This window comes from Echeneis naucrates, chromosome 12, assembly GCF_900963305.1.
Source record: "Echeneis naucrates chromosome 12, fEcheNa1.1, whole genome shotgun sequence".
Classification (NCBI taxonomy): Eukaryota; Metazoa; Chordata; class Actinopteri; order Carangiformes; family Echeneidae; genus Echeneis; species Echeneis naucrates.
The window spans coordinates 4545839-4560347 of record NC_042522.1 but is presented as its reverse complement, the minus strand read 5'-3'; the positions used below and the strand labels follow the sequence as shown (position 1 = coordinate 4560347).

The 14509-nt window shown below is 39.3% G+C and overlaps 2 protein-coding genes across 4 annotated transcripts in view; both read right to left on the bottom strand.

Annotated features, from left to right (window-relative positions):
* sardh (sarcosine dehydrogenase) overlaps positions 1-2364 on the bottom strand; it is a 43554-nt gene extending 41190 nt beyond the window's left edge. For all 3 annotated transcript variants that reach the window (XM_029515634.1, XM_029515633.1, XM_029515632.1), the window contains exon 1: positions 2336-2364. The gene's annotated coding sequence lies outside the window, so the exon portion shown is untranslated. The remainder of the gene's footprint in view (positions 1-2335) is intronic.
* A 2389-nt stretch (positions 2365-4753) lies between these two features.
* Positions 4754-13941, bottom strand: cercam (cerebral endothelial cell adhesion molecule). The gene is made up of 12 exons (XM_029515502.1): positions 13634-13941; positions 12363-12473; positions 11664-11781; positions 11348-11482; positions 11025-11229; positions 10808-10927; positions 10558-10634; positions 10111-10217; positions 9643-9775; positions 9110-9237; positions 8314-8517; positions 4754-6799 (listed from the first exon to the last, which is right to left on the bottom strand). Exons 1-12 carry the CDS (start codon positions 13834-13836, stop codon positions 6568-6570), a joined length of 1773 nt encoding a protein of 590 aa, XP_029371362.1. The 5' UTR covers positions 13837-13941; the 3' UTR covers positions 4754-6567.
* Positions 13942-14509: the final 568 nt, after the last annotated feature.

Genomic DNA, 14509 nt, shown 5'->3' with positions numbered 1-14509 from the left:
TTCATTAAACCTGGATTTTTCAATGAGGGAGAAATAGTGCATGTGTTTTTAGCCTCTGGGAGCTTTTTTAAACAATTTTTTTGTGGGAAAGCAATTTCAATCCAAAAAAAAAAAAGTCTTAGCAAAGCATTTTTACACATTTAAAATTTTTGGGTCAAGTTTTATGGGTTGTTATAAGGCAGAGCCCTGGGTTTGGACCAGCAGGGAGGTGTAATCTTATTTTCAGTTCTTATTAATATTTTTTATATGATAGGTGTACTAATACAAACTAATAGCTACACAACTGTGTATCTAATAAAACCTGAATCGATTAAACTTGTACATTTTCACAGGTTTTCGTTTTTGTGTGAAGAAACTTATGTTAATATTTAAAAAAACTGTCAGCTATTTTCTTATCTCAAAAGTTACAAATTGCGACATGGGCTTTAAATACCTGCTATCTAGATAGCCTGCAAATAATGTTCAGGTGATGAACTTGGATTTTATTTATTTTTTTATTTTTTTTACCTCAGTTCACATTGTCAGCTTTCAACGTGCACACTTGTGGACCAGGGTGCGGTTGTTAGAGGAATTTGTGTTACTTTGTGTTGAGTTGCTCTGTAGCTGCAGTGTGTTAAAATAATTGGCGTGTCAACCATTCCAGTTTGACAGTTGAGGGCCCAGAACGCAGGGCTGTGATTGGTCCGGCCTTTCTTCTGCGCTCGCTCAGCAGGCGTTGCTAAACGACTGGCATGAACAACTTTTGGTGCAAATCACACAAACAAACACACAAACAAAATGATGCCCACTCGAGGTAAAAATGATTGCTGAGTTCGGGTTAGGGTAAGTACTTCCTCTGCCACATAACTCATGTTTACAGAGGGAGCAAACTTTGCAACATTTACAAATCCGACATCTGCGCATATTTGGACTATATGAAGAAAACCAGATTTGAGGGGACATTTGCATGGTCTTCTGAACGACTGCGGACTTCAACCATCTTCACCAAGCATTCATTCATCAATTGACGTTGTAGTTTTAACTTGCAAATATTTTGTCAGTAAGATTTGAAACAGAAAACTGTCGGCAGTTAGTCAACAAACAAATAAATAAACGAGAGAGAGACCATGCGCAAACTGATGGCTCAGGTGCAACAATTTAAACAGCAGTGACTGCTACAAGTATAAGTACAAGTGAAAACAAACATTTTCCAAAATTTCCTAAATTTATCTTCAAACGGTGTTAAAAAAATATTTTTTTATCCCATTTTATCACATTTACAGCAGCATCAAGCATATATATGTATATAAATAAATCTAAATATTAACTGTTGCCCTTAATTGTATAAATTTGAATTTAACTCTAAATCTATAAGTGAAATCTAAATACTTACTAATATTCAAATTCACACTTCCTGCATTGGAAGTTCCAAAATAAAAGCTCGAGATGGCCACGCTGTGTTTATAGAATCAAATAAAGATTTAAAACTAAGTTATCGGGGGAAACAAACACTTGGACATACATTACAATGATACTAACTACTTAAAATAACAAATAAAATAAAAAAAATAAATAAAACAATGTTTGGATTTTATTTGACATGCACTTTGAGGTTTGAAGTGTCCCTTCTACTGCATGGACCGGTTATTTTCTCCATGCTCACACTGCTTGCTAAAATGTCAACATGCCCAGCGATTTAGCTGAAAACATCTGAAGGGCCTTACTGGCGGCAATACAGAATTAAAACTGTGCACGTCACGGAGTATGTTCAGGTGTAATCCCCTATTTGAATCTGCAAATACAGTCTGAGCATCTCGAGCTTTTATTTTCGTACTTCCGGGAATCGGTAGTGTGAATTTGCAAGACCACCGAATATTTAGTTTCACACATTAGATTTAACATTTAATAGTTTAGATCAAACATTTAGAATTGAACTTACATTTGTTCTAAGTCAACAACTATGGCTGTACACGTGGTGAAATTTGATAAAACTCACCACTTTTTTTTAAAAACGCTGAAGCTAAATGTTGATGTTATTTTCAGCGTGAGCAATTTCACAAAACACATCCTGCGCTGTAAAATCATCAGCGCAATAAATACATCGTGTCAGTTTATTGTAAGTGAGAATAAACGACAACATGGTCTCCCTTACAGCAGCCGCTTGGCCGTGAACGCCACGTACCGTCCAGATAAAATGAGCCTGAGCAGCAGCAGCTGCTGTAAGCAGTTACGTGGCATTAAACCCCGCATGTGATCCCACTCAGATAAACTATGACTGCAAATGGCCGAAACCGTAAACAGCTTCATGCAGCAAATGCTGCGTGAAAGCTCCGTTGGTATCCACATGCACACTTACGTTGGTCGCAGAACTGTGCCGGGCACACTCTGTGCAAGATCCGAAAAGGTGGGGGGAAAAAAAAAAAAAACTGGTAAGGGGGTAAAAAAATAAAATAAATAAAGTTAGCAGAGGGAAGGGGGTCGGAGTCACGGGGAAATGACTGCTTTAAAGTTTGGCACGGTGGCTGCAGCTCGGTTAAGTGTCAGATCATGGAAGCTGCAGCCAAAGTTCGTGCCTTGAATCCGTCTCCGCCCAGAGGAGTTAGTCCACAGTCACAGTGTAGACACGCTCGTGTGTAAACGCTTTGGAGGGCAGGTTTGTTGTCGACTCACAAATAGGAAAATCAAGCGGAATCAATATTTCAAAGCCCAGCCAAAGTGCAGGATATGAACTAAAGGCCATTTTATTAAAACCACTAAACCTCCTATTTGTTTAGGAAATGGAGAATGTACATGTAAATACAATGTGTTGGTAAAACCTGCACGAGTAACGGTCGTTCAAAAGACCAAAAAAAGTGCATGGATGAGGGCTTACATAGGGTTAGTGTTAACCTACAATACACACTTTTGTTGTATTTATATTGCAATGGAACATTTTTTTTTACATTTGCTTGCATTTTGATAGCCAATAACAAAATACAATTTTACAAATGGAAGAACAAAAATGAATATAATCTGTCACCACTTTCAGAAATACCATTGAGCGACCACAAATGTTGAACTGTGTTGAAATGGTACTCTGATACTTTGTATAAGCTTGGACTGTTTCTCAAATGTGTCTGTTATGTTCTGTTCTACTTGTTCTGTCAATATTTTCTCCCATCTGTCTGTGTGTGTGTGTGTGTGTGTGTGTTGGGGGTTGTCAGTGTGGTTGCGGAAGTCCTCAGGCCCAGAGACGAGACCTAGTGGAAGTGGAACATTTAAATCATGTTTAAAGAGTCTGTAGGAGTTTAGTAAACTATAGTTAGTACAGTTAATTTGCAGTGGGGACTATATAGTGAGAAGAGAAAACTATTTAAGCCAAAAAAAAAAAAACAAATACATTGCCTACATAACTGCATTATGAAACATTTCGCTCTGGGACAGGTGCAATTCCTCTGCCTTCCAAGTTGACCTCCAAAAACCCCACCTCCACACAGGGAGCCAATCAGGTGCTGAGGCCTCTGCCCTGTCACAGAGGGTCCTCTCCGGTTCACACAGCTTTGAACTGGCAACAAGATGAATGTAGAAGCTGCAGCCAATCCCCCAGTTTTTAACTGGGTTTGTGGGTGTGTACATGATTATGTATGTGGGTGTGTGTGCACACTGCTGGAAGGCTGAAACTGAGCTACTTGTCAGCAGCAAGAACTTCATCTGCTTTTCATGTGGTTAAATTAGTTTCATAAATGCAGCATGGCAATGACACACATTCAAAGGGTATGTGTGTGTCTTTATATGTGCTTACTATCCAATCAGTAAGTTTATATGCAAATAGGTTATATCTTGTGACACATCATTAGCTATGTTTTGCCCACTCTCATTTGTGGCGTAGTGCTCCAGAGAAAATTAGGTATTAGGGTCACATAAAATAAATGGATCATTGCATGTGCTGACAACTGTGGCATGCCCAAAGCTAAATGTGAGCACTTTCATCCAGCCATATGTGTGTGTGTGTGGAAACCAAAACATAACTAAGGATGTGGCCAACCTGTAAATATATGACAATTTAAGACAATAACCCTTTATTACTCCCTCGGATGGGGAAATTCGCATGTCACTGCAGCAAAGAAAATAGAAAAAAAAATAAGGAGGATAAAGCACAAATACGAAATTGACTGATAGAAATATATAAATATACAAGAACAAGTTCTAACCAGCAAATCTGTACATTCATATGGACTAATGAATATGCATAATGCAAGAAACTGAGGTAAACTTTGTTGTTTCTCAAATTCTGTTTGATAAGTGTATCGTTCTTATTGTACCATCCGTGAACACATGAAATGATGAAGACAACTGAATACAGAAGTGATAATCTTGTTTGAGTTTTTTTTATACTTGGAGACATAATTTCTTCCCAGAAATGTAGCATATAGAAATTAAAATTAGAGACTTCTAATGAAATGCTCCCACAAACATTTACACTGGCTTGACCAAGGATTGAAATTCTATTTCCGCTTATTTTTAAAGCAACTAAAATCAGATGTTTGAAACATATATATAATGCTTAAACTGACTTGCTATCATACAGATAGAATAGTTGACAAAATAAAAATCTAATGAAATTTTTATCACAGATACAGTGTGAGCATTTTCTTTCAAGACTTTCACCAAACCCAGGGAAATATTACCATCGTGTGGAAGATGTCGGTCAGTACAACATGTGGTTGTACTTCCACTCAAATTAGTAAAAACCTTGACCACCAGAGCTTGTGAATGAATAGGATCCATAACGACATCCAACAACAAAAAAAAAATATTTTTATTAACATCTGAAAAATCTGCTACATATTCATCCTAAGCGTCTGTTTTCTAACATATGAGTATAGATTTATTGCTCAGACAGCGAGAGAGGCCTTTGGTTGGAAAGCCATTGCACTTTGCCTGTTGTACATCATGTTGAATGAATCATCTGTCAACCACATTGAGAGAGACACCACCAATAAATTAAGACATATGGAGGAAAAGCAGCACACTTAATGACGGCAAATGATACACCATCATTAACACAAAAGCACATGTAGTCTAAGTTTAGTGTAATTTGATCAGTGTAATTTCTGTCCACGTGGAACATGAGAATGACAGCACTTACTTTTTTTGCAACCCTGTGGAAACAGTCCTAAAATGAAAAGCCCTATTAGGATACATGTGGGCTACTTTTTACTTCAACACCATATGTTGTATAAAAAAAGGTAATAAATGGAGCTCGGATAAAAAATTGAACACTGCAAAAAAAAAAAAAAAAAAAAAAAAAAACTGGAAGCAATGTCTTAGCTGCAGATATCCATGTCTCAGGCAGAAGTAGCAGTAACTGCTAATAAATGTAATGACAATTCAGATTAAAACACATACCCGCATTTCGTTCAAAGTCGAACTGGTCAAACTGGGAGAACACTGGCGTTTTGACAAAGATAATCACTGTTTCAATCACTTCAGAGTAATAGCAGATATACTTGCTGTATACTCTCTATGGTTGGTGAAGTTAAAATTATTATGTATGGTTTTGCTTAACTATTGGATAAGGTTTTGTGGTTGATATAAATATACGTTTCTCTTTTTTTATGCGTGGAAAAAAGATGGTCCAGACGTCACACCCTCTCCGAACATGAAGTTCAATTTGAATGGCAAAATATTCAGCCAGAGAGTAGAAAGTCATACAATAAGTCAATGTGATGTCAATCCTGGTAATGAATTTGAATTAAGTTAAATTTATTCAAATGCAAACCTTCAATGTTTAAATTTCACTAACAAAATACCTCCTGCATAGAATCTTCTGCTAATGACACAGTTTCTTTACTGTCTGTGGAAACCCTGAGGTATATCATCTTTAAAACTGTTCGCGAAATCAAAGGAAATATTAATCAGGGTCAGTCTGGCTTTGTGCCGTTTCTCTTGACAATCCCCGGACAAGATATGAAGAAATTGATAAACAGGAAGACAGACACAATGGGACGATCAAAAGAAATAAACAGTTTCAGGGTTGTGTCCAAACTTGCCAAGAGTTGTGAGCAGTGCAGCAACTTGAGCACCAGTCTGCAGTTATCACAAAGTCACTGAGAAGCCAATCTCCTTTTAAAGTTCTCTAACTAGCATCAGAAGCACACACACTATTGCAAGCATACAGTTGAACAAAGTGTTCTTGACATACAAATTGTATAAACTCTCATCTATAAAGATGTCCGAATTAAGTAAAAAAATCTAAAGGGTTGATAGGTCTTGAGAAAGATCTGTTGTGCAAGTTCAAACATCAGATATGCTAAAGTTCACACAAGTATCGATTTTTTTTTTTACATACATTTTACATAACAGCCTAAACAGAAGAACTGTCAGCAAAAAATTCACTTTGCACCGCACATTTGATAACACACTAACATGAAAAAAAAACAAACAAACAAACAAACCACAGTCCAGGTTAAATGACACTGAGCATGTCTGTGGTCTGACACTGTGGGCCGAAACAAAGTCTGAGAGCAGCTCCTCATCTCAGCATCTGTCTCTCTGACCTTGTGGCCTTCTGACCTGTAGGTTCTCCGCAGCTACACGAGCTACAAACTAAAGTTCATCCCTGTAGGCAGCTGACAGCATCTCTGATGGCGGTGAACCTTTGAGGGTCTTGTGGGAACCCCTCCAGTCAGTGCGTACCGAGTCGTCGTCCCACAGAGTGGATGTTTCCGTGTCGCTCACCCACTTGGGCTCACCAGCATAGTGACATGGCTGAACCAGGAGGGGGCGCGTACTGAAGGCTTGTAAGTTTCTGTTGAGGAAATGGGACTTGTAGTCGTCACTGAGGAAAGAGAGAATGACAATTAGAGATCACATACAGATGTTTCGATTTATTTTAGGCTCCAGCACATCTCATATGTCACAATAAAATAAAGAAACTCCAAATAACATTGCAGAAAAGTTAATCAGCAATTTAATAGTACACTTTTCGCAATATTTCCTATCCTTCAATCATAAATCGATAATATGTGTATTTTGAGACCAATTTGAAACACATCTATTTCCCAGTGGCTGATTTTCTGTTACTCTTAGCATGGAGGGGGCGACAGCAGGACTAATGTGTGGTGTGCAGTCGTTGTGCATTCATAGCAAACCAGTCAAGCATAACAAATTAGAATCACAGAGGTGAGGGAGAGGGAGAGAGAGGGAAAGTGGGTTGGCATTAAGCCAGTTTTCCACATATGATGAAGCACAGAGACTAACCTTCTGGTTAACAGGCCCTTCGGCCCAAAGTCCACTTTATCTCTTAAAGCCAGCACTGCATGTGTGTTTCATTTACTCGTCTTACTCATTACTCATTACTCATTATAAAGAAGTTGTCTGGTTAGGTTCAGGCACATAACAAACAACATAACAAAACAGTTTGAAGCACACCTGTTTTGAAGGTGTTGAAACAAATGCAAACCGCATCTTTATAATGAACTGCAAACAAGCACAGAATGCATTTGGGATAACGGAGTCATAAGACAGAGGAGGCATCAGTTAAGGAAAACAAAGAAGCATAATAGTGATATAATAGTGCTGGAAGAAACAAAATGGTGTGCTGTGTTTAGGAAAAGTTTTAAGCTAGTAACATGGCAAGGTGCTTATGAAGACAATATGAATTTGCTGATGCTTAGGTTGTAAAATGTTTACCGCACTCACAGTCCTAGTTTAGCATGTAAATACGCTGATTGCTGATTACCACTAAACTCAAAGTGCAGCTGTGTTGAGTTAGCAGAGAGATTTCAATTTAAACCTCATGGTGGCGCAAATTGTGAAAGAACAAAAGGTTTATCTTTTCGAAGCTCACAACAAACCCGGCTGTTTGAGTCTGCTGGGGAGCCTCACTGCGCCTAAAGTGGTGGTCCATGCTCCACACACTCAATTCCAGAGAGAGATACTATAAGGAGGTCTGTGTATCATCAAAAGCAAAATGTTCTGATGGACTAAAGATTTATGCAGAACGTCATATTAAACTGTCAATAGTATCGATAAAGGCCATTGCTGAACAAATTTCTAAAGACACTCAGAATTAAAGCCACAGACTTCACTATATATAAAGTTTACACAGAAGTTTGGCATTGAGAAGATTATTGGCTTCATTTATGAGGTCTGTTTTAACTTTGTGTTCCTGACCAGAACAATGCTGGAAGTTTCAGTGAAAGACATTTCTGAACATGAGCATATAATTTAAATCTATTCAGTAGTATCACAGATCCTAAAACAACGAAAGCATAAAGGTGTGCATAGACGGGAAAGAACAAGAAAGGAGCACATTTGTGCCAGTGGCGTCAGCGCTGATGTCGTACATACTTGGGATGTTTGTCATACATGATGGGAAGGAACTCATCGACCGGCAGCATCTTGGAAAGCGGCTCAGCATTAAGCAGTTTTTGAGCTCCCTGTAGGGAGATGGCATAAGACAGCGTCCAGTATGAGTAGTCCGCTACCACCAAGTTCCGAACACTCTCCACTGCCTCCTCGTTCGCAGGATTCACCTGCTTCCTACCGAAGTATCTGTGGCAACAGAAAACCACAATGAGAGAGAGAAAAAAATAAAAAAAAATGAGCGATAAAGGAGCAAACGTCTAAAACAAATGAAATCTATTGCTACCTTTTGCTGCCAAACGGTTTGGAAAGTATTTCTCTCTTTTCCTTTTTTTTTTTTGTTTGGAATATTTGTTCTGCACATGTGTCTGATCACTTTCTGAGAGAGTCATGGAAACTAAAACAATACCAATAAGACACTGGTCCACATCCCACTTTCTTTCAAATACTTCAGTATTTGTCTGAAGTTTGTTTCCATGTTTTTTACAGCCTGGACAGGCCTGCATTGGTATGCAGAGCCACACGAGGGAATATTTACACCCTGACGCTATTCAACACTATTTAAATAAGCCCTGAATGATGTGTGCTGAATTCCTGAGTGTGGATTTTCTTTTCTGACTTTTTCACACTTTCCTCAACACACACCCCCCCCCAACACACCCAACATAGTTTTTTTGAGGATACTGTATTGACTTAACCTTCCCCCTCCCCGTCTACCCTCCTTGGGTTTAACTTAACCCCAGTCAAAGCAGAAACCATGGGAATAAGAGCACTGTCTTACATTAGGTCCCAATCCAGCTCCACCTGCTCCACTTCCTCCATCAGCCTGATTACTCTTCGTTTGAAGTTGGACTGGAAACGAACATCATCTTCAAACACTAACGCTTTATCCATCTGCTCGTCCACCATCTGTGGAGATAAAGGAAAACTTTTTTGTTTCTCATTAGGTCCCAACTTTTCAAATCAAATCTTTTATGTAAGAAATAAAAGAAAAAGAATCACTTTGTTATTTCGCAAGTGACTTTGCAAGTTTTGAGTCTTGTATCTATGAATTTCAGTCTGTATCATCAATCTGTTTTAGTCATCTAAAACTTACTTAAGCTTAGAAACAGTATAAATTGCAGCGAATACAATAAAGTAAATCTACATATATTCACGAGGCATTTGGAAGAGTTTTTATTTGACAGATGGATTTGATTCTTATTCATACACAAGCCAGTCTGAGCAGTCCCCACTGGGTCACCTGAATTTATCCTCTTTATGAATTTTTTCTCTATGAAAAAGATTCTCACGTATAATTGTTTGTCCTCTCACCTCCTTCCAGATGTAGTAGTGGCTCAGGAAGCAGCCCACTTCTCCCTTTGTCAGGGTCCGTCCAGAGAATGGGTCGTAATACCCCGGAAGCAGGTCAACACCCAGGATTTTAATGTCACTGCTGTTCAGTGCACTACATGTACACACACACAAACACACACGCATTATATGCATTTCCATAACAGCACTGATTTTTTACCCCTTTAAAAAAAAAAAAAAAAAAAAAAAACTTCCGTCATAATTGCCTTCTTTCAGATTTACTCCAAATGGGATTATAAATAAACCTACTGTACCTACTGTAACAGCAAAAATCCTGAGCTGATACAGTATGTTTGAATCTCCTATCAGCCATTCCTTATCTACATTTCCTTTCAGTAGCTGCTTTTTTTTGTATAGATTTTCTCCTGGAAGCATTAAAAAACACACTTTCCATCTAAGGAAGTTTATTGTTTAGAGGGCTCCACTTACTTTCCATCTACAGCATCCACCACCTTAACATCAATCTCCAGCTCATTCAGAGAGAACAACATCCGGTCTCTACGGTCAGGACGGCGTCGCAGATTTATCAAATATATCTAAGGTGAGAAGAACAAAATATTTAGCTACAGGTCATATGTGTCATTCATATAGTTAATTTCAGATGTCTATGTTGACATTCAAATCCACATTTTATTCTCTACTTTTTTCGACCTTGGTTTATTCACGACTAACTATTCAGTACAGAAACACTTTCTCTATGATGCTAAAAATAAATAAATAAATAAATAAATCATGAAATTCTCATGAAATGGCCAAGTGTGTATAATACTTTTGTAAAGATTAAGATAATCTAATTTAAAGCCAGTTACAAGGGGTTTCAATAATGCTAAAGAATAAGTAAAAATATGTTTTCCTCTCAGACAAAAACCGTCTTACCTCGTCAAAGCCCATAAGGTCTCTCTGTTTGGGGAACATGTGGACAAAGCGAGACGGGTACATGGGAGGACCATCAACTTTTGGACAAGCAGGTGACATTATAGTTAGAAGATAAAAAGAAAAGACGAAATAAATTAGCGAAATAATAATTATGATTAAAAACATTTTCTTCTCATATTTTATTTTTAGTTTGGGTATCTGTTTGATTTTTTTCTTTTATTAACACAAAGTGAATATAGTCTGGTCTTACTTATGGACTCCAGGTGGACATGAACAAAGTTGAGGCGATCATCTTCCAGGGTGTGGTGAGGTTTGGCTGGGACGTTCAGATAGCCATAGCGCTCCTTGTTACACAGGTACATTTGTATCTCTGAGCAACAACAAAAATAAATCACCTGCTGAACAAATTTATGAACAAGACATTAAATGTGTCAAGCTGCCTGGCACATAAACAAGCACCGACAAACCTGCTGCCCGACAGGAGAAGGCGAACACAATGATGTCGTCATAGGGCCACGAGTAGTCCTCGTGTGGAGGGTAGAAGGCCAGATTCTTCATGCCCTCCTTCCTTAAATCCAGCAGCATGGTGGAGTGGACCATGGGCACTGGGAAGCAACCCAGCCTGTGACGGTGACGGGTGGGAAAATACTCTGCTGTTCGACGATAATATCCCTAAAAAATAAGCACACAAATACAAGGGCGTGTTTACTTTCAATATTAGTTTGATATCTAACGCAAGTGCAAAGACGGATTTGCCATGAACAAAACAAGTTCACAGTGTGTTGCTCACCTGGGGAGTGATGCCACACCAGTAGTTAGAGTATGCTCCTGGAGAGTCTAACATTGGAGCGATCACTGACTTGTTCTCTGCTATCAGCAGGTTGATGGTGTCTGGGTTGGTGAGGATATTGTCTGTGTCAGCATACTGAAGCAGACAAAGGACACAACAGAGACAACAGAGTAAACACTTTGTATCGTCTTGTCTCACTTCAACAATGGATGAAATAACAGCAGCAAAGGTGGACCACATTTCATCGGACGGATCGAGGTAGGTACTGATATGAATCTTACACTGCTGTGTCAAGTGAGATTATTTTACAACGTACCAAAATGTAGTCAGCCCAGCGTTTCTTGGCAAAGTTAAGTGCGGCCTGCTTCAGCTTCATCACATATTCATATCTGCTGTTGGGCCAATGCTTAGGACCAAGCTCGCCTGCGTAGGACCTAAGACAGACAGAAATACAAAGACCATATACAGTTCTTGGAATCTTTTTCTCATGTCGTATTTTTGAAACTCCGGCTGATCTTTCTGTAACAACCTACCCTTTCCAAATAAATGACATAAGGGGTGTGCTTAAGTATTTTGCACCATTACAAAACTCTCAAAAACTAAGATATAAACACAAACATAAACACCAAAACACAAATTGTAACGTACATGAATTTATGTGGATGGATTGCCCAATAAATTTTGTATACTGTATAATAAACACAGTGTATATTTGTATAGGGCTTAAAATACAGTTAGAGTAACACAATTTAAAAGTTCCGTGACTGTGAACAGGAGAGTAGACTTCTTATGCATGCACAACTAATTTCCACTGATGGCCTCCTCTGCTCAGGCAGAAGTCCACACAGAGAAACATGTATGGACAAGAAGAGGCGTGCAGCATTATTCTCATTTATGTTGATTATCTCAAGACTCCACACAGACCTGAGGCTATAAATGACAGAATGAGCAGGACCATCGGCGAGGCGGTTGAAACTAGACGTTTTATACATGAATACATTGTATTTGAACTTACGTGGGCTGCTCCATTGGTCTCCACTCAACATAATGGTAAAATTTCTGCGTGACAGTCAGCCACTCTTTGAGTATAGCTGTGGTGTTGTCTAAGTTGTGATCTGTGGCAGCCCTGAGGAGAGAGAAAGCAGATGGCAAAGTGAATACATCTTTCGAAACTTGGTGAAGATGAGCGCGAGACATTGTTTTAAGGGTTGCTGCTTAAATGGAGGGTATATGGATATAAATCCAACAGCGTTGAAGATCTTCATGTGACACGTACTGAGAAAGCTGTTAAAAACAAACAAACATTAAAAACCACCAAACAGCAGTAAAGTAGACACCAGATCCTGGGTATCAAGATCAAGATTATACTGTGCATGCATTTTAAAATCTTTCAGCATTAGTGATCTGTCTACTACTTCAGATTTGCCCCACCAAGGTTTTACTTGAGGAATAACTCTGCGTAGACAACATTTTTTTGCGACCTGGGCAGTGCAACTTCAGCTTTTCTGTTCAATTTAGACCGTACAGGACTCAAACATGAATCTGTTTGAGGAAGTTCTCTCTGCATTTATACTGCACTTTGGCATGATGTTTTACATTAATGTGATAATTGATCAAATGTGTTCAATGTGATCTGGAAGAAATTTGCAGGGCATTTCATTTGCTGGATGAGCGCCAACCAATGTCTCATCCATGAAAAACTCAATTTTCAGGAAATGTACTGTTTGCAGGTTTATTGTGACGCCAACCTTCAGGCTGTAGAAGAAATAAACGAAGACTGCTGTAAACACATTGGTACCTGTCACATTTGTAGAAATTACAAATGCTTCATATTTTTATATTGGTGCCAGGTGACTACAGCAGCTCTATTGTTGTTATTGTTGCTGTTAAATAAGTCAGCAATAGTTCATCTTCTTTCTTATAGATCCAGTTTGATCAGATCCGACCTTTAACATACGAGCAGTACACGCATTTAAACGAAGTTCTCTTGAACTACTCACATCGGAGTTACACATATTATATTCAAACCACTGTTGAGAAAGGTTATCAGATGGAGTGGATTCTGGATTCATGCGAGCAGAAGACAATGACGGACTGAAAGGCACGGCGAAGTGAAGAGGAGGAAGAGGAGAGGAGAGGAGATGAAGGGGGGGGGGGGGTGACGGCTGCTGCTTTCACGGACTCATTTAAATGCCAATGACCTTTTGAACGGCTGCTATGGTCGAATAGAAACAAGCCGAGCCCGGGGGAGCAGGCAGACCCCGAGGATCCATGCAGGACACCCACCACACTGAGATGCGATCTTTGGGGTAGTTGAGTCTCTCCAGAGCTCCGAGGTAGTACGGCAGAGAGTGGGCTGCGTTCCGGGCTATGATCGCCACCACCACGGTGGGCGGCTGCATTTTGGACTCCTCCGGATACTTTTCCTCGGAAAAGTAACCCTGCGCCTGGAAAAGCGAGGCCGCCAAGGCGAGAAAGTGAAGTAACATGGTGGAGAGGCTGAGCGGATCCTGCCGGAGCTTCAGCAAAGAAGCTGCACGTATCCGCCGCTGGACGCGTCAGCAATCCAAGAAAAAAAAAAAAAAGGGCTTTCCCAAAATAACAACCCCCCCCCACTTCAACTTATTAAACAAGCTGCTTCGCTTTTCCTTTTCCTCCCTCCTTCAGGAGCAAATCCAAATCCAATCCGAGAGATCATTCAGTCACAACTTCCGCTGCAGGCTTTAGGAAAGTGTGATTTCCTCATCCAAAAGGCGTGCTGTGGTCAGAGTGTAGTAAAGCACTGACACATCCTGTTGGAAAGAAGGGAAAATATGACGTTCAGCAGCTGCCATGCACTTATCCAGACATTCATGTCCCGAGGCATTTCATTTATTTCCTGGAAAAATCTCATACCTCAAACACAATACGCACTAACCACTGTCAGACAGATGCTCTCCTTCACTTCATTCTCATGTTTATTCAGCAGATTAATTAAGTTACTTGGACTGCAGTGTAGGTGTTTACATCTAAATGCGCAGTAAGTTTTCAAATAATTCTAATGTTTTATATTGTGATATTCTAGCCCTAACCCCTAAATGACATACATTTAGCCTCAAATGTTAAAGCAACATTAGGCTGTAGTGAACAGCAGAAAGTGTTTACTGTGGCAGCAGTTTCTGA